Consider the following 27,131-nt stretch of genomic DNA (forward strand, 5'->3'; position numbering starts at 1 on the left):
GTACTTGGTTTTCCGCACTTAACAGACTGGTCTGTTGAGTTGTATTGGCTAGGCGTCTGACTTAGAACTCTGAAGTTAAGCAAGCTTGGGCAAGAGTAGTACTAGGACGGGTGACCTCCTAGGAAGTCCTATTGGCTAGGCGTTTGACACACCCTAGGCATGACTTGGAAATCGAAACGAAAAGTCGAAATGAAGCTCCCGAGTCCCGAAAGGTAAAGGGGTTTTATTTATTAATCGAGCCAGCTCGTGAATCGAGCCAAACCGAGTAGGGTTTGAGTCGGGCTCAAGCTATTTACGAACCACCTCAGTTTGATGTCACCCCTACAAACACACCATGCTATTAAAGAGGTAGTTTTCTTTAATTTGGCTCGTTATTTTTTTTTAATATCTGCACTCCTTCAACAAGACTGCTAAATTTTTTCTAACCTTAATACAAAGAACATGTAAATAATTTTAAAAAAATAGGTGAAAATCAGCTCCAAAAATATTAAAAATAATCAATACGTTCTATTTTTGTTGTGTTAGTAGGTCATTTACAAAACTTAGAGACTTAGAACCCTTCGAATCTGGCTCAGACAATTTGAAAAGTCAAAATTTTGCAGTAAGAGCTTGAAACTTGTGCCATGGATTCAAATCACCATTCCTTCCGATGGTATGGTTTTAGAGTCAAATGCTCCCTTAGATTTAACTCTTGTACTTCAGCTCCCTATAGGGGTTGAATCCATTCTATGTGCCAAAACTTTATGTAGGTTGGGTTCACATCCTTTTTGTTATTTTTCACCCACATGGGGCAGAATTCACCCATGGGTTTGACTCCTATAACCTACTTCAGTACAGGGTTCAAATCCACATTTAATTCCAAAGTTTTTGTAACTAAGTTTAAACTTTTTTTTCTTTTCTACTTATCTTGAGGGTTCGACTCCTAAAACTTGGGTTCAGATCCTCCCATGGATTCGAATACTTCCAAGTAGGTTTGAATCCTTTTGCAACTTTTTAACAATATGCTTACTCCCCCCTTTTTTTTTTCAATTTACTTCAAGGATTGACTCATTCAACCTTTGACACTTCATTTGATTGTCTTTTTTACCACTTTTACTCTTCTTTGGGTTAGCTTGCTTCCTTCTCTTGTAAAAATAATTCTTCTTCCTCTTATTTGGACAGATGTTGCTACTAGGGTGTTTGTATGGTGTTTTTTCTTACATGAGCAACTTGTTCCATTCTTGTGTAAACTATTCTGATGAACCATGATGGGTTGAATAGATATACTTAGGGGTAGCTTCAAACTTAGCCGGCTCAAATTCAGTTATGTGCCAGCTCAGTTCTATCTTTCGAACTCTAACCGTTAGAGCCGGAGATCGGCTCGAGCTCCGGAATCGGCTTGTTTAAATTAATGCATACGGCTCGTTAATTCACCGAGCGGCGGATTCATCGAGGTTTGGGAAATTTTCGGGATTCTCGGTCTCGGGGGGTTTGGGAAATTTTCGGGATTCTCGGTCTCAGAACCGGAAGAGAGTCGTCTTCCATTCCGTCTCTGCGATTCGCGATTCCCATGCCCTTCTCTGCCATTTCCCATGCTTCTCTGTCGTTTCCACTGATGAGGTCGTGGCTTATGGTGTCGTTGTTCAGGCCGCAATTCTGAGCGGCGAAGGCGACGAGAAGATCCAAGACCTGCTGCTTCTGGATGTGAGTCTCATACGTGTTTCTTTCTTGTGTTTTGCCCTCTCGTTCGGGCAAATCTGCCTCTCTCCTCCTCTGACAGAAATTTAATCCGGAAATTGCCCTACATTTCTGGCCTTCGTCTTTGCAGCTCGCCGACTTGCCCATTACTACATTTATGTGCTCCAACGGCGCGGCCTGGTCTTTGCAGGTCCATTCGGCGTTGCCTGCTCACTCTCTTTTTGTCTATTTCTCTCCCACAATAGTCTCAACTCGGAAAACAACAAGAACAATGGGGACGGTTGTATTTCTCCTCTTTTTCGTTTCCCTTCTTCTTGGCGGGTCGCTGATTCCCAGCAACATGGTCTCAGGTATTTATTTCTTTCTTCCTCTTTACGCGACATTTATGGTTTAGTTTTATGTTAAGTTTTATTGATCGATAAATTGTTCCTATGTTTTCAATCCTCTCTTGGAAGTTGTCAACCCTGCTTCAACTTTGCGTGTAAAACACTAAAAACCCTTTTTCTTTTCTGCCATCTATCGAGAAGAGCACATTAGCTGTTGCTAACCACGATATTTTCGCCCAGATCACGGAACTTACAGAAAATGGATCCCTTGACTCAAATAACAAAAACGAATCTGTAATCTATGGCATCTATAATTGGCGAATAAAACCATCTCAACAAATTACACATATTAGAGCATGCTTTCTTTTGCTTTAAGCAAATCCGAATCGCTTCAATCTTTTTTTCTTTTAATTTTTTTATCGCAATATTATTCCTATGAGTAATCACATAAAGATCTGCCGAAACATTTTTTCTCTAGCAGATACATGACTTTGATTAATTCCTTTCTTCTCATCCACCGCACTACTAATGTCGCCCCTGTCGCAGTCCTCAATCCCTCTGCGAGCCTCGCTGCATTTGTCTTTTTTATATTCGTACTCATCTTTCCGTTCATTGGGTGAATTGTCTTTTTGATATTCGTACTCATGCTTAATGCTAGGGGTGGCTTCGAACCTAGCTGGCTCGCAAAAAAAAAAACAAGTCGAGGTTTTTTTATTAAATATTTGAATGAGTTATATTTGTGTTATTTTTATTTTTATTCATAATGTTATGCAGTGTATGGAGTGTTTAGATTATTTTATGGAGATTATGGAGTGTATAAATAATTTTATGGAGTGTTTATAGATAATTTTATGTAGGTATTATGTATATAGATTATGCCCAATTTTAAGTAGAGGTCATGCCGAATTTTATACAGGTATTATATATATATATAGATTATGCCCAATTTTAAGTGGAGGTCATGTCGAATTTTATACAGGTATTATATATATAGATTATGCCCAATTTTAAGTAGAGGTCATGCCCAATCTTGTACAGGTATTATATATATAGATTATGCCCAATTTTAAGTAGAGGTTATGCCCAATCTTATACAGGTATTATATAAATATATAGGTTATATATATAGGTTATGTCCACTTTTATGTAAAGGTTATGCCCAATTTTATGTAAAATATATGCATAATTTTATATGCAATTTATTTGATATATATTTTTTGAAAAGTTTTAAATGTATGTTGAAGCTCGAGCTCGGCTCGAAGCTCACCTCGAACTCGGTTAAAATTTTTGGGCTCGAACTAGATAACAATTTTAGACTCGAGGCTAGGTTCGGCTCGAGCTCGAGTTCGAAATATTTAAATCAAACTCGGTTCAAACATAGGCAGGTTCGGGTTCTACTCGGCTCGATGCCACCCCTAGATATACTACCAAAAAATTTCTTTTGAGTCTTATTCAATTGCACAATATACTTTAATGTACATAATTTTTACTTGAGTATGTTTTATCAGAAAAATTATATTAATGGGGATCTTTTATTTTTAAATCATATCTATACATGCCTATATGTTGTTTTTATTACTTGTTAAAAGTGATTTATGAAGTATTTAAATTTGGGGATAAGATTTCAAAACTAGGTATTTACATGCATATATTTTGAGATGTATCAATGATACTTGGTCAAGTATAACGAAGCAGCACTAAACACACTTGAAATCATTCACTAAAGCATATACTACTACTTGTGGGTTATAGTTTGAAATCAATTATTACATTAAGTTGCATTATGTTCATTTCCCAACTTGAAAAGCCAATCTCAGATTTTTATTGAACTTATATTTTAAAGCAACTCATTTTGAGCTAACTTTATTTTTAAATTAAGTCATTAACAACTATTATGACTTGTCTTCATTTTAAATCAAATCATTAAGGATTATCTTAATTTTTTATTACCTTCGGTAAGTACTTAGGATCAGTGTACCTATTTGTTTGCGATTAGATTGTTAAAATTTGTCTCTTGAGAGGAAAATTATATTGGGTCATATTGTAACTAAATAACCTTTGCAATTGGGTCAAGTCTCGAGTAGATAAGATTGCCCTCACGCCAAAATTGTTTGAGAAAAGTTGTTATGGCTGAGGAAAAGTTGGGAAGTTATCTTTGTTGTTATGTGAGCCATAAGACTATGTAGACATGAGGAGCTAAAAATTCTTTTGTAGGTGTAAGCCGGTGTGCCGGGTGAGCTATTGAAAATCCTTATGTGGGTCTAGGCTTATGTAGCCTAGTGAATTACTAGAAAGTCCCTTTTTGGGTTTAAATTATTATGCCTAGTTAGCGTCTATAAATGAAAGTGAGAGAGTACTACTATAAAATGATTGTTGTAGTTAATTGAGTGACATAAGTTCCTATATGGGTAGCACTATAGTTGGTCTTAAAGGTGATTTACTGTGAATGTCATACGAAAACCCCAACTTAGTGGATTCTCAAAGTGCTAAAACATCTTTTGTGTGCGTGTGTGTGTATGAGAGAGAGAGGGAGAAGATATGTGAACCACTTAAAACTTATGTGTACTTTATATGTAATTGATTCCATGAGAACTATTGATCATGGTGCATGAACTTAATCATTAAAATTGAGTGGTGGTCAAAGGAAGGTGAGTTAGAGAAATGGGAAAAAAGTCTATGGGGCTTAGATTTGTAGCATGAGGGTGATCAAGAGGATAGGAAATGAGATATGGTGGCTGAGGGTAAGTGGGAAGGGATGTGGTTGGAGTGGTCATGTAATGGGGAGGATGATGGAAGGTAGAGTCGTGATGAGGGGGAATATTTGGAAGATAAGAGGTAGGTAGGATTGGTGGGGGAGGGGAGTATAACTTACCAAAAATAGGTTTGTGTGAAGTTTCATGATCCTTAGCTTGCTGAGGAGGGGAAGAAGGTCTCACATTCCTTTCTTCCTAAAAAGCTTGAAACATGGTGGTCAAATGTTGTATTTGTCTTGAGATTTTATCACTCAAATTTTCTTGGTTGGACTCTTGGACAACAACTACCTCTTGTAATTGGAGCTTCATATTTCTTGTATTTACCATGTAGATGATAGAGGCCTCAAAAAACCGCTCTGATACTACTTTGATAAAAAACTTTTCAAGGCTATCTTCTCGGCTTCCAAAGAAAGAATTAAGGCTATCTTTTCTAGGCAAGGGAGAGATAGATATAGATAGATAGATAGATAGAGAGAGAGATAGATAGATAGAAGGATAGAAAGATAGATAGATAGATAAAGATAGAGAGAGAGAGAGAGAGAGAGAGAGAGAGAGAGAGAGAGAGCAATGAGCTTTAGAAGAGGGAGAGGAGAGCAAGGCAAGAGAGAGACTTGAGGAATACACTTGATTGGTTTTTACTTCAACTAAGACCCCTATTTATATTTTTTTCATTACATATTTAGGAAAACTCCTCAATCAATTAGGCTCCTTAATTACATTATCTTCTATAGATTCTTTAACAAAGAAAAGTAAAAATACTAAGAATCCATAAAAAAAAAGGAAGTATAAATTCTCATTTCTAACCTTGACTTCTAACCTTATTTCCACTTTTGCCCTTGAGTATCATTTTTTCTCTTTTGCCTTTGAGCTCCTACACCCCCATACATGTGCATGGGTCCACATGTGTACCGCTTTTTCTCTTGCTTCTTCTTCCTTCTTCCTTGTTTTTTTTTTTTTTTTTTTTTTTAGAATTTTGGGGTTCCTATCATTATCAAGACCACAAATTCCTCTGCAAGTAACAACATCTCATAAGTGGGAAGTTGTGACAGTAAAAAAAGTGGGTTATAAAAGTATTAAGAAAGTTAGGATAATCTTCCTTTAAACCATTGAGAAAGTAAAAAAACCTTATCCAAAGTAGAAACAACTTCACCTACAATCTATTGTTGAATGCACATACTTTGAGCTTTCTAGCTACATCTTTAGCTGAAAAGCTCAGTAGTTCTTTGAATGGCATATTTATGATGCAAAGTTTGCCATAGTTTATATACACTCTTTCAGTCACCTGAGCTAATGTCTCAATAAATAAAGTCGCCTTAATGAGACAGAGGACTAGTACACCCTTTAGCATCTAGGTTTTGTAATTCAGCTTTCTTATAGCTTTTTATTTTTCTTTTTCATTTCCATCACTCTTCTCGTTCTCAACGTACAGTGATGAATTCAACCGGTAGAATCATACCTCCACAGAACTGCCATAATAGCAAACATTCAGTCTGGCCCAGCTTTTATAAGCTTACTCTAAGAATTACAGACTTCAGTAAATTTGAATGCATACCCTCCCATGGGTGAAATGGATTCTCAAGTTAGTCGTCCAGCTGATGTTTGATAATTATCCACATCCCAGATTTACCAACGCTTTCTTTAACTACTCAACTCTAATCCAGTACCCATGAGCTTCCTTTGGGTAATTTCATCAAGCATCTCTACCATCTCGGGAGTCAGATGGTTTTTCCAATCACCCATCTTCCCTTTTCTAAAGTAAGAACTGAATGGAAAGCCAAAGTAATCAACACGGCCCCCATTGTTGCCCTCTGCTGTGCTCAATCTCTGAAAGCTACACCTCCACACAATGCCCTTGACCTCCTCCGATGTTAGAGAATATCCCAAGAACTCTGCTAATCTCTTTACATGCTTGAACGGATCCTCCGTCAATTCCTCATATGTGATGAAGAAGACCTTGTCCCTCTCTTTCCAGTAATCCAGAACATGGTCATGGAAATCCCCATGAACCACAGTTCCTTTGCAGAACGCATCAAACAACTCCCCTAATGAAACATTGGGTCTACGGGGGTTCGTGTTCCAGTAATGCCAGAATGAAACCAGAGTATCCTTAGGATTGCGGGCGATGTATATGATCCTGCAACCAGACTGCTTGACCGATACGGACAACTGAGTGTAGGACAGGTGGGTCTGAAAAATTCTAGGGGATGAGAAGGGATGCTCAAGATCAAGATTTGCACTTTCGCGGTAGAGTCTGTATTCCAAGCTGAGTATGAGTTCGTGGGGATTTTGTGTGAGCAACGGGTCATCATCATTCAGGTCGATGTTCTCTCCGTCATGGGTTTTCCTGAGCTGCGATCTGCGGTGGAGAATGGCGTAAGTAAGGGCCATGAGCCATGTTGTACCAGTTCTTGGGAATGAAGTGACAAGTATATCGTCAGGGAGGGGCAGGAAGTGGGCGTCCATCCTCCTCAAAGCGTTCATTCCCGGTTCTGGCAGCCAGAAGCCTTTCCATAGCCGTAGGGTCATACCGCACGAGATCGCCTTGGGAAGGTCCTCTAACCATTTGCTTTCTTGATCTGGATTTTCAGGAGCGGCCATGGAATTTCTGCTGCTTGCCTGCAACTTCTCCTAATTAAGAGAAACAAGGTTCCATTAATTGTATAGATATTAGAATTTTGGATTCGATTCACAGAGCCAATCATCAATAAAAGACGACCAAGATTTGGATTCCTCCGCTACTAAACGATGAACATGCATTATTGAATTGAGTAACAAGAAATTCACCAACGACTATTGTGATTATATCGGGATGGGTACATTTATATATTTTATTCGTCCGTGGATGTCACATACCAGAGGATAAACTTTGAGATTAAACGAGTGTTTGTCCAGATTCGCTGCAAATAAAGACTCGTACTAACGTTAGAGCATCTAATGTTAGAATATTTCATGTAACAGTCGCTCGTGTTCTTGGTGGAGGAGGGGAATCCAATTTTTATCTTCCCTACCGACGAACCATCTGCCTCCTGTCCTACTTCAGATATCAAGATTCCATTTCTATGAGCCCCTTGTGTGAAGAGTAACAAAGCTTCCTCACACAGAAGTTCCGAGATCGACTGAGACTCGATTATTCCTTAAAAATCTTTTCTGCTGTTTTTGCTTCGATGGGGGATAGTATTTTCTGGCCGGCTGAAAGAAGTACTCTTTATTTCTGAATAAAGTTTTAACATAATCACATACTCAGAAAAGCTCTTTTTTTTGTCCCTATACGAGTGACAACATACACAATTAGTTACATGGAGACCAGTGAATCAAAGCTTGGATAGAACATCGATCATGGATTTGCGTGGTTCACAGACTGCCACTAATGGATTCTCCCTAGGCATGAAAAACCCTGCATTCACCTTCATGTCCAATTTCTCATCTCCAACAGTCGCCCATTCAAAGCACTGAATCAAGGCTCCCAAAACCATGGCTAACTCTCTTACGGCCATCCCTGCCCCTGGGCAACTCCTCCTCCCGTGTCCAAACACAATCCACTTCAGCCCTCCCTTTGCCTCTTCCACCTCTTTGAACCTTTCCGGCTTGAAACTCCAGGGGTCCTCCCATAACTTTGGGTCCGTTTGGACGGCGAATATGTTGACCATAATCATCGTTCCACGACGCACTTTGAACCCTCCAATGGTGCAGTCCTCTGCAGCTTCATGGGGTATTGCCAATGGAGCCGGAGGGTACATTCGAAGAGTCTCATTGATGATGTCGTTAAGCATAGAGAGTTTCGGAAGATCGGATTCCTGTATCATCCGATCATGGCCAACGTAGAGGTCAATCTCATCTCTGGCTTTTTTCATAATATCTGGATTGTTCATGAGGAGAGCCAATGCCCATTCCAAGGTGTAATAGACAGTGTCAACTCCCGCAGCTATCAGAGCCTGTAAAGGGACATGCAAACGAGGCATCCTTTAGTGTCTTTTCCACTGTAAATATGTAAATTGCCTTACTGAAGTTCATCGAGAAGTATTGGATTACTTACATCTATAATTCCTTTGATGTTTTTGTCTGAGTAAAAATCTGGATCTGCGGATTGATTGGAAAGCAGAGCATCAAGCACACACTTTGTCTCCACGCCTCCATTCTCGTGCATCTTCCGGCGTTCATCGATCAGTCTCTGCATAAAGGTATCCTTTTTCCTTGCCAACGCCTTCATCTTTCTACCAAGCCACTGAGAATCGATCCACCGGAATATTGGTAAGAAGTCGCCCAAAGCAGGGGTCGTTATAAAATGGACCATCTCCTCAATGTTCTCCCTGAACTGCTTCGAATCCTCCAAACCCGTAACATCCTCCCCGTAATACCGTTTTCCGATCAACATGGCCAGCAAGCAGTTTGAGACAATGTCCACGAATTCCTTCCTGAGTTTTACCTCCCGGTGACCTCCGACAGAGCGTCGAAACAAGTGTTTGACGAAGCTGTAAATCTCCAGCTCACGGACGTTGGCGTAGTAGTTGAGACGGCCAGAGGCAAAGAGCTCCGTGTTGGCAAAGCGACGAGCGTTGCGCCAGTGGGATCCATAGGGGGCCCATCCGAGATTGTCGAAGTTATCACCGAGGCACTTGCCGACGAGGAGTTGGGGACGGTTGGCCAACACAACATCATTCTTGGAGAAGCACTCCTCGACAGCGGAGGGCGAGGAGACGACAACGACGGGACGGGAGCCGAAGCGGAGGAAGATGACGGGACCATAGCAATCGGCGAGTTTGGCGAGATCTCTGGCGAAGGAACTGGTGATAAGGTGGAGGTGACCGATGAAGGGAAGAGCAAAGGGGCCTGGAGGCTTTCCCCTACTCCCCCACCATGTTGAAAATAGTTTTATCGTAATCAGAAAGGTGATCGCCAGGAAGAACAAATTCATGTTATCCATTGCTGAATTCACAGAAGAATTTGAGGTGGAAGACAGACCAGGGATGCGGAAAGGGGGAGGCGGCATCAAATAGCCGATTGATTCAAGACGTCACAAATTCCGTCATTGTTATCCCTTTCAGTCCGTCAACAGTCAAGATAGCACAACTAAGAGAAATGAGTCAATATAAGCGTCTTCTTTGCAGGATTTTATCAGATCCAGTGCTTTCCACCTTGGATTTCATTCTGAATCAGAGCTTGTATTATTGAAGCCGGGGTCACTGATCATGTGGGGAGATGCCAATGATTTTTTTTTTACTCCTCGTCAACGCTCTTCGTGCATAAACTTTTCCCTACTTAAAAAATCATCTACATTATTTGTCTCTTTTGATTTGATTAATTTGTTTAGTCCTTTCTTCTCTTTGTTAGGCCTAGACTTGCAACCATTCTATTTCAAATCTTTCTTTTGAAAATTATTTACATTGAAATGCCCTACTACCCTAATTTGTAAATCTTGTGAGTAATCATTTAGCTTTTTTTTTTTTTTAAATTATTTTTACCAACTTTGATGGTTTCCTTTTTAGGGTTAGGTTTTTACTCCATTATAGAAATATTTTCCTATTGGACTTAGTTTTTTCTCCTGAGAGAAGATCCCATTACTTGTACATCTATTTTTCTTGATCAAAAGCAATAAGATCTAAGGACTCTTATGATAATTTCAATTTATCCTTTGGCATTATATGACAATAGAGACTAGACTCTTTTTTTTTTTTTTCATTCTAGGGAGTTATTATAGGAGAGACTCACAACAAAATTTGGTTGTCCCAAAAATTAATTCTAAATTTAAAGAATTAATTAAAATTTCTAGATTTTAAAAAAATAAAAATTGTGAAAATATACTTAGATATATGCAAAAATTTCTCATTTTCTTGAAGTCCACAATCCTCTTTAACGATTTCTCTTTGATGGTGGATCCCTCTTATAGTTTATTCGAGGATTAGTGTGACCTCCTTAGCCTATGCTTATACGCAAAAAATTCTCATTTTCTAGAAGTCCACAATCCTCTTTGATGATTGTTCTTTGATGCAGTTTATTTGAGGATTAATGTGACCTGCTCAACGTGTGCTTATATAGAGCCTAATGACCTATTTACCTATTTACCTATTTAACTCTAGCGAGAATTCCTCCTTCATCTCAAACTTCTCAGTCAAACCCAAACTCTAACTAAATGAGGCATCCCTCAACAATTGAGTTTGATCCCAAAGATGACATCCAACAATTGGGGTCTATTGGGTCCAATTCCCACAAAATTTAAAATAATTTTTATAAAGTAATTTTAAAGTAGATATTTACAAAACTATTTATAAGAATCAAAATATCCATAACTTTTAGAATAATCAATAGCTTCCAGGGTTTAATGATTTTTTTAAGATACTAATTTTGCCCTGATATGAGTTTCTCTTGGAATAAAAATTTCACAACTTCGTAGAAAATATTGTATGGTCAGGTGAGGAATATACGTAGAGGGAGGGTGAATAGGTGTGTTAAATTTTTCTTCTAATTTTACATTCTTTGAGTTCTTCCAATAAAAAATAATCCTTCAATTTCCGTCATATTTTCTCATTCACATCATCGACTTAAATAGCCGTTTTATAGAATATACATGGAAGAATTATGAGTGATTAACAGGATTACACAATCACCGGATTTATAGAATATTTACATGATTTCTTCTTAAAAGAAGAAATATCAGAGTAAATCTTAACACTCCCCCTCAAGTTGGTGCATAGATATCACTCATGCCCAACTTGTCAAGACAATTGTTAAAAGCTCAGTAAGACACTGCCTTGGTTAGCACATCGGCAAGTTGATCCTCGGATCGAACATGAGGGACTTCAATGATTCTTGCTTCTAACTTTTCTTTAATAAAGTGTCTATCAACTTCAACATGTTTAGTTCTATCATGCTGGACTGGGTTGTGGGCAATATCACATGCTGCCTTATTGTCACAGTATAAATTCATAGGACTTGTCTACTCAATATGTAATTCTTGTATCAGATTTTTGATCCATAATAATTCACATATTGCCTTGGACATTCCCCTGTATTCGGCTTCAGCTGACGATCTAGCTACCACCTCTTGTTTCTTACTTCTCCAAGTGACCAAATTTCCACCTACAAATGTAAAATATCCAGATGTAGATCGTCGATCATCTATTGACCCAGCCCAATCGGCATCGGTATAACCTTCAATTTTCAAGTCACCTCCCTTTTTAAATAAGATTCCTTTCCCTGGAGATGATTTCTAGTAGCGCAGGATACGGTTGACAACATTCATATATTCTTCACTTGGAGAGTGCATAAATTGACTAACCACACTTAGTACACAAGCTAAGCATGGTTTGGTATGTGCAAGATATATTAACCTCCCAACTAGTCTCTGATAACGCTCCTTGTTAGTAGGGACTTGATCTGAATGTGTTCCCACTTTCAAATTTTCATCCATAGGAGTACTAACTGGACTACATGTTGTCATACCAGTTTCCTTCAATAAATCCAAAGCATATTTCGTTGAGATAGAAAAATTCCTTCCATGGATCTTGACACTTCAATACCAAGAAAATATTTTAAGTAGCTAAGATCTTTCATTTCAAATTCTCTAGCAAGATGACTTTGCAATGATTTCTTTTCTTCTGGATCATTCTCAGTTACTATCATATCATCAACGTACACTATAAGACCTGTGATGGCCTCCTTGTTATATTTCAGGAAGAGAGTATGATCTGAGTTACTTTGCTTGTATCCGATAGATTTCATAAAATTTGTGAACATTCCAAACCACGCCCTCGGGGACAGTTTCAAACCATATAGGGATTTCCTCAGTTTACATACTTGTCTGCATCCTTTGTTTTGCATAATACATCCAGGAGGTAATTCCATATATATTTCTTTTTGGAGATCTCCATGCAAAAATGCATTTTTAACATCAAACTGATATAAGGGCCAGTCAAGATTCACAGCCAGAGATAGTAGAATCCGAACAGTGTTGATTTTGGCCACTAGTGCAAATGTCTCCATATAATCGATCCCGTAGGTTTGAGTATATCCTTTGGCGATAAGTCTTCCTTTGAACCTTTCAATGGTGCCATCGGCTTTATATTTAATGGTAAATACCCACCTGCATCCAACTGGTGTCTTTCCTACAGGTAGGTCAACCACTTCCCATGTTGAATTCTTTTGGACGGACCTCATTTCTTCATTCATGGCTTCTTTCCACTTAGGATCTTTCAAGGCTTCCTGCACACTATTAGGAATAGATATATCAGATAATTGATTCACAAATACTTCATTTGCCTTTGACAATTTATGATAAGACAAAATTATGCATGGGATACTGAGATTTAGAAGTAAGAAGAGGTTCATAATTGACTATAGGTTTTCCTCTTGTGGTTCGATGAGGTAACACTCTTAGTTGAGTTTCAGAACTTACCTGAAGCTCAGACATGGACTCGGACTCAGAAGGCAATTGATCCATTGGTACATTATGAAGGGGTGAAGATGTGGACTGAGACTCTGGTTGCATCACTTCCTTCTGGTCTTGTCTGTCTCCATCCTGTGAAAAAGTCGGTTGAGGCTCTGGTTGCATCACTTCTATCTGGTCTTGTCTGTCTCCATCCTATGAATCATGCTCATTTGTATCATGTTGATGCTCACTGCTGCAATCCGAATACTTACCACTTGTAGTATCCAAGATATCCAAATGATGATTAAGGGTCTGCAATTCAATCTTGTTCTCCCCCTGAATTGAAGATTCGGGAGTAGAATAATACATGTGATCTTCATGAAATACCACATCACGAGTGACATACAATCTGTGAGAGGGAGGATGATAACATCGATAACCTTTCTGATGTTGAGCATAACCAACAAAGACACACTTGAGAGCTCGGGGTTCCAATTTATTTCTCAATGGCTTATGGAGATGAACAAAGGCTATACACCCAAAAACTTTAGGTGGCAGATTCGGCATTGCAGGTGAACTTATAGCTTCATGAAGAACACTCAAGGGAGTCTTAAATTGTAACGCACTCGATGTTATTTGATTAATAAGATATGTTGCAGTTGTGATGGCTTCACCCCAATAACTAGCCTTCATATTAGTTTGATGACTAATACCATGATCATCTAGATATTCTTTCAAACCTTGATTAACAAATTCTCCACCATTGTCACTACGGAGAGTTTGTATTGTAGAATGGTACTGAGTAGCTATCATTTTGTGAAATTGTTTAAACAGTGAACTAACTTCACTTTTGGATTTCATTAAGCAAATCCAAGTCATCCGGGTGTGATTATCAATAAAGGAAACAAACCACCGTTTATCACTCAGAGTAGATATATTTGTTGGACCCCATACATCAGAGTGGATAATCATAAAAGGTGTTGGACTTCTATTCATGCTCATTTGAAATGGAACACGATGGCATTTAGCCAATTCACATACCTCACACTTAAAATCTGAAACAGATAATCTAGCAAATAGTTTTGGAAACAATTTCTTTAAATAACCAAAAGATGAGTGACCCAACCTTTTATGTCATAACCAAATCTTATTTTCTGCAGATTTATTCACGGAGAATACTTGAGCTAACTGATGAAAACTCTCAGGCTTCAGATAAAGGTAATAAAGTTTTCCCCTTCTAGTACCAAAACCAATTGTCTTCCGAGTTCGAATGCCTTAAACACACAATGGTTAGGCCCAAAAATCACAATACAATGCAAAGTGCAAGTTATTTGAGTCACTGACAATAAATTATGATTGAGGGTTGGAACAACTAATACAGAATCAAAACTCAGATTTTCAGTGAGGATGATGGAACCTTCTCCAATATTGTGAGAGGGAGTACCATTTGCTGTAGATACGATATGTTGTTCAGATAGTTTCATACTTTCAACATGATGATTGTCAAAGGTCATATGATCAGTAGCACCAGAATCAATTATCCATTCACTATTTCTAATAGGAGTGGAAGTATTAAGAACCTTACCGGATGTAGCGGAGGTGGAGGGTTCTGCTACTGCAACGAAAACATGATTATTTGGTTTATTGTTCCGTTTGCGAGGCGCTTTAGTAGGATCCCACCATTTTGGATACCCAATACGTTCATAACATCTTGACTTTGTATGCCAAGTCTCACCACAATAAGTACAAATACGCTCTGGTTTTGATGCATTCGACATGATGCAAGAAGATCAGTAGATCGGTGATGATCACCCAAAAACTACTGGTCCTGCGGTCCGCTTTCTGTTCGTTGGGTTGACCCGGTTTGGGTATCTGTTTTCTGTCCGGTCAAAGAACTGTTCCGGTCCGAGAACTTGTTCGGTCCGGTTTGCCAATGAGTTGACCAGGGTTGGGTATCTATTTTCTGTTCGGTCCTACAAATGGTCTGGGTCTTTGTTTCTTGTTCAGTTCAAGAAGTTGTCTGGTTTGGCGACCCGCCAGAAAAAAATAAAATCGGGACCTAAGTTAATGGAAGCCAAAAAAAAAAATTTGTACCTTCCTCGAGACGGTACTTTTCTTCCTCTTCGCCAGTGCCGATTGGGCCGACAATTTACTCGAGACGGTGCATCTCTTCCTCTTCACTGGCGCCGATTGGGCTGGTGTCATGGGTGACTTTCAGAAGGTTTGTTTCGTCGAGACGCACGCTGGTGCGGCGCTGGTGAGGTTCATCGTTGGTCAGCGACGCTTTCTGATGGAAGGTTGAGCGGTGGCTCGATTGCAATCGTCGGCGGCTGGCGGAATTTTTGAACAACGCTGTTGCCGCTCTGGTTTCTCCGGTGACTGAGATTACGGAACAGAACTTTCGACTCTGTTCTTTGGCGACAAGAGACTACGGGACAGAGCTTTCACTCTGTTCTTCGGCGAGGAGAAGGAGAAGAAAAGGATTCTCCTGCTCTGATACCAAGTCAAAAATAATACTTCAATTTCTGTCATATTTTCTCATTCACATCATCGGCTTAAATAACCGTTTTACAGAATATACATGGAAGAATTATGAGTTATTAACGGGATTACCCAATCAACGGATTTACAGAATATTTACATGATTTCTCCTTAAGGGAAGAAATATTAGAGTAAATCTTAACACTTCCTTGTGTGGGTATTGATCTTTTCAGTTAATATAAGTGTAAGGTCAGTCTTACAATTTATGCCATGCACAATAATCAAAGTATAAGCAAAAGCAATCACATATCAAGTACAAATGGGATGTTTAGGTGTTGGCTCACAATCCTTTTGCAGATTTGTAGTCCACCGTCCAAGATGTTTTAGCACCTTGATGCTCTATTAAACTTTTGTTGCCTTGCGATATCTACAACAAATTTCTTCTAAGGGTAATTATAATGCTATCCACAGAGGGACTTATGCCACTCGATTGAGCATACTAGCCATATTACAATAACACATCCTCACCTAGTACAACAACACACGAGACACCCCACTAGACCCAAAAAGGGATTTTTCAGCAATTAACTAGGCTACTCATGGTCTTATAGCTTATAACAGCTAATGCTAGTTGTCTACTTCTATTCTTTAGCCACAACCACTTGCCAATATCTACACCTTATGTCAAACAAATGCTCATACACAATTGGCAGCAACTTATACACTTTCTCAATCTCAACACCACGACGACTGCAACTTCTCAACTTCTATACTTCAACCACAACTTCGAATGAATTTAATTTTAAGGAAGGTCTTGCCTACCCAAGGCATGACCTAGTTTATAAGGTTTACTTGCTTGAAATATAGCTCGATGTAAGTTACCTTTCAATAATAAATTTAACAATCTATGCTCAAGAAAATAACTAATCTAGTTCCTAAGCACCTATCCAAGTAATCAACATCTCCAAAAAGTCCCCAAGGCCTAGATTTGAAATATATTCATAATGTAAAGAAGTAATCGATTTTTCAAATTGATGAAAAATCAATGTAATGGTTGATTCAAAGTACAACCCAAGATTTGAAATAACCTGAACCTTTTTCAATTATTCTAATAAGTAATATCACTAGTTCAGTGTACTCTACCAAATATAGTCAATAAGTTTCAAATTATATGCTTGTACATACTTAGATTTGAAAAATTATCCCAAAATTTAATTTTTTTTGTAACTCCCCTTTCAAATGCCATACCGAATTAGAATAGTTGCATATATGAAATGATTTGAAAGTAAAAGATCAAACAAGTTCATTTCATATGGATGCTAATCACAAACACTCAAAACACAATTTAGTCATGTCATAATTGTTGAATGAAACATGATTTTAAAATCATTAAGCACATGTTCAACAAAAAAATATCTAAGTATTCAATCAAGAGTTGAAAAATCAAGTGTTGGAATACTTAGCTCAATGGAGAGAACTATAAATTTTGACTTCCTTTGGAGCTAGAGACTGTGAAATATCTTCTGAAATCGTGTGTGAAGACTTAAGAGACTCGGGAAAATCTTTGGCAAAGAGAGAATCCTTTTAGGTCGAGTTGGCGTAAATAAAAAGTTCTCCAACATTAAAAAAAACTAGTCGTTACAATTGGAACCTTATGTTTTTGACTTCAAGAAAAATTGGGTCAAAACTAGGTTAAAATAAAAAAAAAATGAATTAAATCCCATTTTTTATGTTGAAATTTTGGAGACCTACAACTCTTGAAACTGAGCCTTAAACATTGTAGGTTTTAATCTCTAAATAAAGAGTTTGAATCCTATGCACAAATCCTCATGATGGATTCAACTCGTTTTTCAATTTTAAATTTTTTTGTAAGTAGGGTTCGACTCATTTTTCTATATGGGGTCAAATTCTCCCATGGGTTCAACTCCTCTTGCTCCAATCCATTCAAACCCTCCCATGGATTTTAATCCTATTTTAATTTCAAAAGTTTCTCGAACTTGGCTTCACATTCTATTTTTTTTCTCTACTTGCTTGGGGATTGTATCCTATCACTGGGGTTAGAATCCTCCCATGGGTTTGAATCCACCCATGTGGGTTCGAATCCTTGTACTGGTTCTACAACTCCTAGTCGGTTCTATTTCTCTTCTTCTTTTGAACTTTCTATTTCTCTATAAGTAACTTTTTTACTTTCTCTGTCATGATAAGGGTTTGAATCCATCCATATGGGCCAATTCTTTTTGTTCCTTTTTCACCATATGTTCAAATCATTTTATTTTTCACTTTGATATTTCATTTTTTAATAATGTCATTTGTTAGGAATTTGACGCCCTAATTCTAGACTAACGAGAGCAATAATAATAAACACGAAAGAAAAAAAACAAGCACAAAAAAGGACAACAAGATTTATACAGGTTCACCTCAACGTCATGTCTTCCGCCACTGCAGTAAACCACTATAAAGATGAAATACTTTACAAGAGAAATCACACATTTACAGGTGTTTCTCTCTAACCTCTCGGGCTGTATCTCGAGATGCTCCTTTGATTAAGATGATTAAAACCCTAATAGCAGCACCCCTCAATTATAAAGAGAAAATTAGGGCAACCGCATTACAAGAGTGAAATTCCCAAACTGCTCTTAATGATAGCGATCCACGAACAACTCAGTGTCGGGCGTTAATTAGGCTCCACAACTTAACATGTTTGACCTCTACGCATGATTTTGACTCCATCAGCCTTTAACACTTCATTTAATAGTATTCTTTTACATGTTTTGAGTTTTCTTGGCTAGCTTATTCCATTTTTAGTAAAAAATGATTCTTTTCCTCTTGTTTGGGAAAAAGGTGTTGTGGGTTTTTTGGATGGTGTACTTCTTGACATGAGTTATTTGTTCCATTTTGATGTATGGAGTCATTTAGTCATTCTTTTGCCACTCAAATGGATATGTTGTTGAAAATTTCCTTTTGGGGCTTATTGAACTATACAATATACTTTAGCACACATCATTAGTACTTATTTGTTATCATCAAAATTATCTCAATGGGGATCCTGAGACCAACAAATAAAAATCCAAAGTTGTTATATGCATCAAATAAATGATTTATACAATCGTTACTATAAAAGAATTACATATCTCACAAAAAAGTTTGGCCTATTCCTAAACACAAAAGAAGTAAGATTAGGAAGTGATTGGATTAATGGGCTCCAGGCTCAATTACTCGATCAAGTGGCGACTTGTCCTCTGTGCTATATACACACGATATTGTAGAGTTATGTGCATCAAGTTAGTGTGTGGTCTTACATCCAACACGCCATACGTGGCCATCTAAACATACATAGTTCTAAGTGAATTGTCCCAATTTTCACTATTATCAACCTCAATGAAAGTTTAAGAACTATGTTCCAAGACAATGTTAATAAATGCCCACCTCCCAATGATTAACCACCAAAGTGATAAAAGTTCGTACAATGAAATAGTATATACAAATTGGTGTGAAAGTTTTTTGAGTACGGTCACATACCAACAATGCTACCAATCTCCCACTTGGCCCAATCAAAACAAGGATTATAGATCAAAATGCCCGTATTATTCAAATATTCAACAAATACTTTTAACACCTAATCCCTTAGATAAAGGGATCAACAACCACTACACAAAGTTTTCCTTTAAATCACCAGTTGGTTTCCTTTTGAGGTTAGAGTTTTCATCAATGTGTTCTACTCACAAATAAAATTGAGAGACCTAAGTCAAATCATGTGCAATTCGTATAACTGGGTTCTTCATAAAATTCATTTTCCCCACAATTTTAACCAAATTCACTTCTTGAGCCTTAAACTATAAGAACAATACTTTGTCTCCATCATATGACCTATCATTTTCTTAAAGATGCATAATAAAATTAAAAGAAACCTTCAATCTTCTAGATCATCTTGTCATTTTGAGAAAAATATTACTTCATCAAACATAAACATCACAATTAAATCCTAATTGTCTTTGTTCTTTTCAAACACTTCATAAACTCATTTTACCTCTTCCTATGACATGACTCAAATCCACCTAATAATAATTAATCATAGGAGCAGTGTACTAAAAAACCGATACATATTAACTTAGGTATTAGGCTTTATTAAATCTCATAAAGGTTAAGACAAAAGTCACATCAAAAAGATAAAAAATACATCAATGTTTCCTTTTATTTTCCCTTGAAAGTGAATTTCAAGTATCTATAATTGCAAGTTCTTTACATCTTTAAGGCATCAGAAATAAGCTTCTTGTTCATTCCATATATAAATCTTCTAGCTTTCTGTGATAATTACTATTTAATTTCATTTGCCTTCTCCTCAAAATGGTCTCATGGATAGTATTCCAAAGCATAAAATAATTTCTAATTAAGCGAAGGGAAAATAAGTTTAATAGTTCTTGATTGTTAAAACTTTCAATCTAGGAAAAATCTAATAGCAACCCTTATAATAACTTGTCAGCTCATTGAAGGGTGAAGAATAACCTTCTTATGAAAAATATTTGATTTGACTTAGTGTTCATCACATAGGAGAATGAGAATCACATTTTAAAACCTCAAGATTTTAAATATTAAAACCGTTCCCTATCAATTTGCCTCTTCTCGGGTACAACTTTGATCCCACCTCCTAAATAGCCTCTCATTGTCATTCTTCATCGATGGCTTTGAAGCACATTATCAACCAATACTTTGTAATTGAAATCTAAGATTACTTTCATCCAATACAGACAAGCTAGAAAGCATAAAAAATTCTTTCTAACTCACATTATAAGTCTCTAAAATTGGCACCCGATCCAATCCACATCTAAACTAATCATACATGGATTTTGAAATTGCTTATCCAATCAAAATATTCACATATGGATACAAAATATTATTTAACCCGATCAGACCTGACCCAATATGATTTGTAATAATGTATCATTAAAAATTTTGAAGCTCAATATGCAACAAACAGTCGAATCATTTGGTCCCCAAACATATCTGACCCATTTACTACCTTAATTTTTTATGGTATGTTGGAAGCTTTTATAAGTCAATGGGTCAATTCCCATCTTCAATCATGGATCCCAATGTTTTTGGAGTATCTTTGATTTTATTTATGAATGTCAATATGATATTTTCTAAAAAATGTGTTCAACCTATTGTCCTTCGTGTCAACGTGAAAGATGTCTTGTGAAGGCTTAGTGAGAGGACAGTCCCACCCCACCCCAGATTAAAGGAGGACAAATACTTCGATGTGGCCACCTTATCTAGTGTTGGCGAAGGAGGAGTCATGCCTCCACTTATACACTTATGGAAAGAGTTTTATTGCTTGGCGAATTGGGAGACATGCATGCTATTTAAAGTAGCTAACTCCAAGCCCAAACATGAATAGTTGAGAGGGAGTACAAGCAGGTAACATCATGGCATCCGCCATTGATGCTAGTTGCATGAAAATCATTTGATGAGACACATGATACCTTCGATCATGTGTAGCTTCTGTCATTGGTAACAAAAATCAACTTTTAGCAACAAACAACATTGTCATATCTAAAACAAGGGACAAATTCATGAAACGAAGGAGAAAAGATGAGATCTTCCATTAATCACAATAGACATCATGTCTAGTTCATCTTTTAAGATGAAAAATTCCCTTGCCTTTTTTGCTCATCTTTGAAATGACTAAGGAAATCAAACAGATTAGATGAAGCGCATTTTTAAAATCTAGCTTATTCTAACTGCATTCTTTTGGTATTGACTTTGGGAAGTATTTTTTGTAACTAACTGGCTAAGGAAACGCAAGTGTACACGAAAGGAACAACTAGGTTCATCTACGACCAAGGAATAGTTCACAAAGCCTACCATGCCTAATTAGTGGCTTGGGCTTTTGCTACACTAGAGTCGGGGACTAATTAAAGTCGGTCTTGATGGAGAAGCGAAGACTCTTCTTCTTGACTATCATGTCAACAAAAATGTAATGAATATAGATGAAACTAAACGCTTACAATATATTATACAAGTATATGGAAGCAATTTATACCTCCTAATTACTTTTGTTTACTTTTGAATACGATCTTGTTACATTGTTAGCCCTATAGTCATCATGGGGATGGTCAATGCACAAAGTAACTCATCTGCCAGACTTGGAACCACCAATGGACACAATACAACTGAATATACTCTCAAATATTGGAGTACATTCGAGCCTCGCAAGATCATACAAAAAAATCATACTGTCTAGTATACACAAAAGAAAATTGTAGTTCTTTTGAGTTTTTTGGTGCAATGGGTTTTTCCTACAACTAAACAAAAAAAATTAAAAAACGAGAGAGAAAACTAGAACATTTGTAGAAGTTTTGCAAGGAAAATCAAATGTTTCTCACAAGATAAAATGAGAAGGCAAAAAATCAAATGTTTCATGAGCACAAAGATGGTTACTCATCAAACCAATTAAACTACTACGTCGTTATGACCTCTATTAATATCGATTTAGTGAGACTATGGTCAGGGTTGACTTGTGCTTTATGTGAGAGTTGATAATTAAGGCTCCTCTAATAACCTATATTTGATGATAACAAACTCAATTACTTAACTATAGTCTATAAGTGAATTTTTTGCAAAAACATTAACGATACAAAAGCCATTTCAAAAAGTGGAGCTGACCCCTTGCTAGGTGGAGTCGAGCCCTCAATTGAAGTTATTTATAGGATGTTGATAATTGACCATTTTGAAAATTGTAGGTATTGATGCTTTAACTTGCACTAGTAGAAAAAAAACCCTATAGCCGATGGTGGTAACCAATAATTGATAACATTTGAGATACATTAGCAAAAGAAACATTTTATAATTTTAACATAACTAATAACTTTTTTCTAGAGACATTTGATATGGATGACTAGTACTTTCAATAAATTTAATATAAATGTATTAAAGTTTTACTTTAGGATATAAAATTATTGTAAAAAATTTACTAAATTTATTATTTTATAATTTTTTTGAAAATAAATTCAACCCTTAAGAAAAAAAATCAAAGAGGAGGTGGTAATTTTAGGGGTGTAAACTATATATCACTTATTTGATATATTGTATAGGGTATATGAACAGTATGAAAGAAACTATCCCATATACCATTTATTTACCCATTTGAATACCCATTTTCAAACTGTAGAATAGGTATTTTGTAAATAAATGAAATAAAAAAAAACTTAAAATCTATAAAATTAGAAAATTGATAAAATATCACATAATTATATATAATTATATATATAAGATAATATTAAAAATATTTAAAAAAGATACTTGAATCATGTTTAGTCTTGAATATATATATGAATTCAAATAAAAATTACCGGATTATCTTATATATATCGAGTACTGAATAACTAGTACTCATTTATGTTCCATTTAATAAACAGGAAATGGATAATCAGGTAAAATTACCAAATATCGAATTGTGTAAGAATGTTTGTTTCATTGACACCCCTAGACAATTTTGGTGAAAAATCAAGTTTATTATAGAAAGTTGTGAAGTTGTTCTTAAATTTAAGAACAATTTTTTTTAATCAAATACACTTAACACCATCCCTTTTTTTTTTTTTTTTTTTATCTTGAAACCATTTATGCAGCTGGATGGGGTCATCCCTGTTTCAATCCCTAGTTTCACCCAATCTACTGTGGATAGGTGACCATGCTCGGTGCCATAACGCTGACTTGAAATACCGTTTACTACTGTGTGAAGCTTCGCGGTTTTTGCAAACCCTGACCTTGGGATATCATTTACTACTTTACGAAGCTTCACCATTTCAGAAAATCTTTACCAGTCAAATATCATAAGCCAGTCATCGGCGTAAAACGGAAGTTGGAAGAGTTCTTAACTGGAGAAACTGGAATCATATTAGTAATTTATTCAGTAGTCTCATTCTGGGACGATGTCCGGAGAAAAAGAATGAACTGTAATTTCTAGGAATCTGTGGAAGCGGGTCAGTCTCGATGTCTGAAGTTCAGGATAAGCCATCACTTGCGAGTGGCAATCCTGCCACGATATTCACCGGAAGTGCCGTTTGTTCAGGGCCTAAACTAAAGAAGACGATTGGACTCCCCAAAGATCACTCCAAAGGGGAGAAGTCGCTGAAATGCTAGCAAGTTCTTGCACGATACCTATGTCAATGGACATTCTAATTGCCATCTTATATCGAGAACTACAAGTGTCTTAAAACGCCCTAGATTGACCGGAAAAGTGGTGAATCCTTTGTTTACCATGTCAAAACTTTGAAGAGAAATAATTTATACCGATAAGTCGGGAATCCGTCAAAGTTGGAAATTTAGGGAGATGAAATGAGGCAATCCACATCTGTACTCATCTGTGGATGGTCTTGGCCTCCGTGCAAGGACTGGAATCTCAAATGGATTGTCCCGTCTCTCTTAATCCATCGTCGTAAGAGCTTGAACCTAACTTCTCCAATTTTGACCAAGTCCCATCGCGACATCAAACCTTGACTCTCTTTTATATATGCTTGATATGAGGATGTGCCGGGATATGGTTTGAATTATGCGTTCATTACAAGGGAAAGAGTCACTGGTTGAACCCTCTCGTCAGCTATTTAACGTCGAATCTCCCTTTCCAGATTACCTGTACTAATCGTCAGTTACTAATCAGTTGTTGCTACTCATCATTTAAGCTCTTCAGCAGCAGTCCAGTCCATCCTATTTCATCTTCTACCTCCAGCACTTGGAAACTACTTCCATCACAGTACAGTAGCGAAGCTTTAATGGATACCATTAACTTGTTCTTCCTGGTCATCACTTTTTTTATTACGTTAAAACTAGTTTCAACATGGTGGGAGAGTAGGGGAAAGCCTCCCGGCCCATTTGCTCTTCCCTTCATTGGCCACCTCCACCTCATCACCAGTTCCTTCGCCATAGATCTCGCCAAACTCGCCGACCGCTATGGTCCCGTCATCTTCCTCCGCTTCGGCTCCCGTCCCGCCGTTGTCGTCTCCTCGCCCTCCGCCGTCGAGGAGTGTTTTTCCAAGAATGATGTTGTGTTGGCCAACCGTCCCCAACTCCTCGTCGGCAACTGCCTTGGTGATAACTTCACCTACCTCGGATGGGCCCCCTACGGATCCCACTGGCGCAACGTTCGCCGCTCTGCCAATACGGAGCTCTTCGCAACCGGTCGCCTCAACTACTACGCGGCCGTCCGTGAGCCGGAGTTTAACAGCTTTGTCAAACACTTGTTTCGACGCTCTGTCGGAGGTCATCGCGAGGTACATCTCAGGAAGGCGTTCGTGGACCTTATCTCCAACTGCTTGCTGGCCATGTTGCTCGGAAAACGGTATTATGGCGAGGATGTTGAGGGTTCGGAGGATGCGAAGCTGTTCCAGGAGTTGACTGAGGAGTCGCTTCGTTTTATTATAACCCCTTCTTTGGGGGACTACTTACCATTATTCAGGTGGATCGATCGTCAGTGGACTGGGAAGAAGATGACGACTTTAGCGAGGAAGAGGGATGCTTTTATGCAGAGACTGATCGATGAACGTCGGAAGATGCAAGAGAATGGAGGCGTCGAGGCGAAGTGTGTGCTTGATGCTCTGCTTTCCAATCAATCTGAAGATCCAGATTTTTATACTGACAGAACCATCAAAGGAATTATAGAGGTAAGTCTTCCAGTACTTCTAAATGACATATATTCGGTAAGGGTTACGCATCTTTACAAAGAAAATAACTAAAAGAATGCATCGTTTCGATGCATGTCCGTATGACTTCAGTACAGGCTCTGCTTGCTGCAGGAGTTGATACAGTCTATTACACTTTGGAATGGGGATTGGCTCTCCTGATAAACAATCCAAATATTATGAAAAAAGCCAGAGATGAGATCGACTTCCACGTTGGCCATGATCGGATGATACAGGAATCCGATCTTCCGAAACTCTCCCTCCTCAACGACATCATCAATGAGACTCTGCGAATGTACCCTCCAGCTCCATTGGCAATACCCCACGAAGCTGCAGAGGACTGCACCATAGGAGGGTTCAAAGTGCGTCGAGGAACGATGGTTATGGTCAACATATTGGCCATCCAAACGGACCCAAAGTTATGGGAGGACCCTTGGAGTTTCAAGCCTGAAAGATTCAAAGCTGATGCAGAGGCAAAGGGACGGCTGAAGTGGCTTGTGTTTGGACATGGCAGGAGGAGTTGCCCAGGGGCAGCCATGGCCTTAAGAGAGATGACCACGATTTTGGGAGCTCTGATTCACTGCTTTGAATGGGAAAGCGTTGGAGATAAGAAGATGGACATGAATGTGAATGCAGGGTTCTTCATGCCCAGGGCCAATCCGTTAGTAGCAGTATGTGAACCGCGCAAACCCATGATTGACGTTCTCTCCAAGCTTTGATTCATTAGTCTGCCATCTCCATGTAACTAGTTATTTAGTAGTTATAGTCACTGCCTACAGAGACAAATAAAGAGCTTTTCTGAATCAGCAGAGGTCCAAAAGATCCCATCTCGCAACAAACACACAAAAATTATAAAAAAAGACACCAGATTTTCTTTCAGCCGGCAAGAAAAAACGACACGACGGGCCTGACGGTTCATTTCCGCTGCTCAACACGAATAAAAGCGTTCCTCTCGAAATAACGAAATCAAGCCGACACAGAGCTATTAAATTAATTAACAGTCAAAACGGTTTAAGGTGACTGATTCCTCAATCATTCTGCCATAAAATATTATCGTGTTCTGGCTTCCAGACAGGCGACATTTAACAAGAGTCCGGACCAGGTCCCTTTAGACCTCCGAACAGAGAGTTTTAAGTTTAACCCTCCCACTCTCTATTCGGAGTTGATCCAAACTCATGTAATAGGGATTATTAAAACTTAAGATTACATGATATATAATTAAAAGTAGAAGAGGATAAATGGGTGAGAAGAAAAGAAAAGTTGCGGAGTGAAGGTTTAAGAGGAGAAGAAGAAGAGTCGTAGAGAAAAGGTTTAAGAGGAGAAGAAGAGTGATGAATTTGGAGAATGAGAAAGAGGCCGGAGAATATTAGAATTAGGGTTATGGACCAAACCCTTCACCCAAGTAAGAGAAAAGAAGAGACATAAAACATAAACGAATTACATCAATGGTACCGTATTTACATCATCTCTTCTCACAGGGAGAAGAACTTGATTTGTTCGGATCATCTGCATACTTGGACGGGATCCGAGTTCCAATTGGACCTAATCCTGAATAACAGCATCAGGGCATGTAAACCAAATCTATCTATCTATATAGGAGGTGGCTTGTTCAGTTTTCTCTAATGATTCTATTTTAATTTTACGCGGTTCAAAACGAAAAAATGATAGTTGATTATCTCTGTGTTACTTCAACACTATGATCATCCTATGCGCTATTTGATTATTTCATTTTCGTGTTTTATTCTGTAATAAGTTTCTGAACAAGCTTTCATACACCCTGGCCTGAATATAGATTATAAAATACTCAGTTACGTGGTTTTCCTATCTATTATATGATAAACTCTATCGTAAGTTTTGA

General features: G+C 37.8%; 3 protein-coding genes and 1 long non-coding RNA gene across 4 annotated transcripts; 2 read left to right on the top strand and 2 right to left on the bottom strand.

Moving 5' to 3' along the window:
- The first annotated feature begins 1,355 nt into the window (after positions 1-1,355).
- On the top strand, positions 1,356-2,224 carry LOC137953980 (uncharacterized). Its single transcript, XR_011112460.1, has 2 exons — positions 1,356-1,683; positions 1,808-2,224. It is a non-coding gene; the product is annotated as an uncharacterized lncRNA (long non-coding RNA).
- A 4,170-nt stretch (positions 2,225-6,394) lies between these two features.
- Positions 6,395-7,354, bottom strand: LOC137953565 (cytosolic sulfotransferase 8-like). The gene has a single exon (XM_068800995.1). The coding sequence runs from the start codon at positions 7,352-7,354 to the stop codon at positions 6,395-6,397; it is 960 nt and encodes a 319-aa protein (XP_068657096.1).
- A 592-nt stretch (positions 7,355-7,946) lies between these two features.
- LOC137953979 (cytochrome P450 81Q32-like) lies at positions 7,947-9,878 on the bottom strand. The gene is made up of 2 exons (XM_068801555.1): positions 8,790-9,878; positions 7,947-8,688 (listed from the first exon to the last, which is right to left on the bottom strand). Exons 1-2 carry the CDS (start codon positions 9,741-9,743, stop codon positions 8,068-8,070), a joined length of 1,575 nt encoding a protein of 524 aa, XP_068657656.1. The 5' UTR covers positions 9,744-9,878; the 3' UTR covers positions 7,947-8,067.
- Positions 9,879-24,367: 14,489 nt separating this feature from the next.
- LOC137953566 (cytochrome P450 81Q32-like) lies at positions 24,368-25,992 on the top strand. The gene is made up of 2 exons (XM_068800996.1): positions 24,368-25,255; positions 25,372-25,992. Exons 1-2 carry the CDS (start codon positions 24,368-24,370, stop codon positions 25,990-25,992), a joined length of 1,509 nt encoding a protein of 502 aa, XP_068657097.1.
- The last annotated feature ends 1,139 nt before the right edge of the window (positions 25,993-27,131 follow it).

The sequence above is a fragment of the Aristolochia californica genome, unplaced genomic scaffold, assembly GCF_029961685.1.
Source record: "Aristolochia californica isolate CCGP_79_NKW_82.1479 unplaced genomic scaffold, dmAriCali1.0.hap1 SCAF_16, whole genome shotgun sequence".
NCBI lineage: Eukaryota > Viridiplantae > Streptophyta > Magnoliopsida > Piperales > Aristolochiaceae > Aristolochia > Aristolochia californica.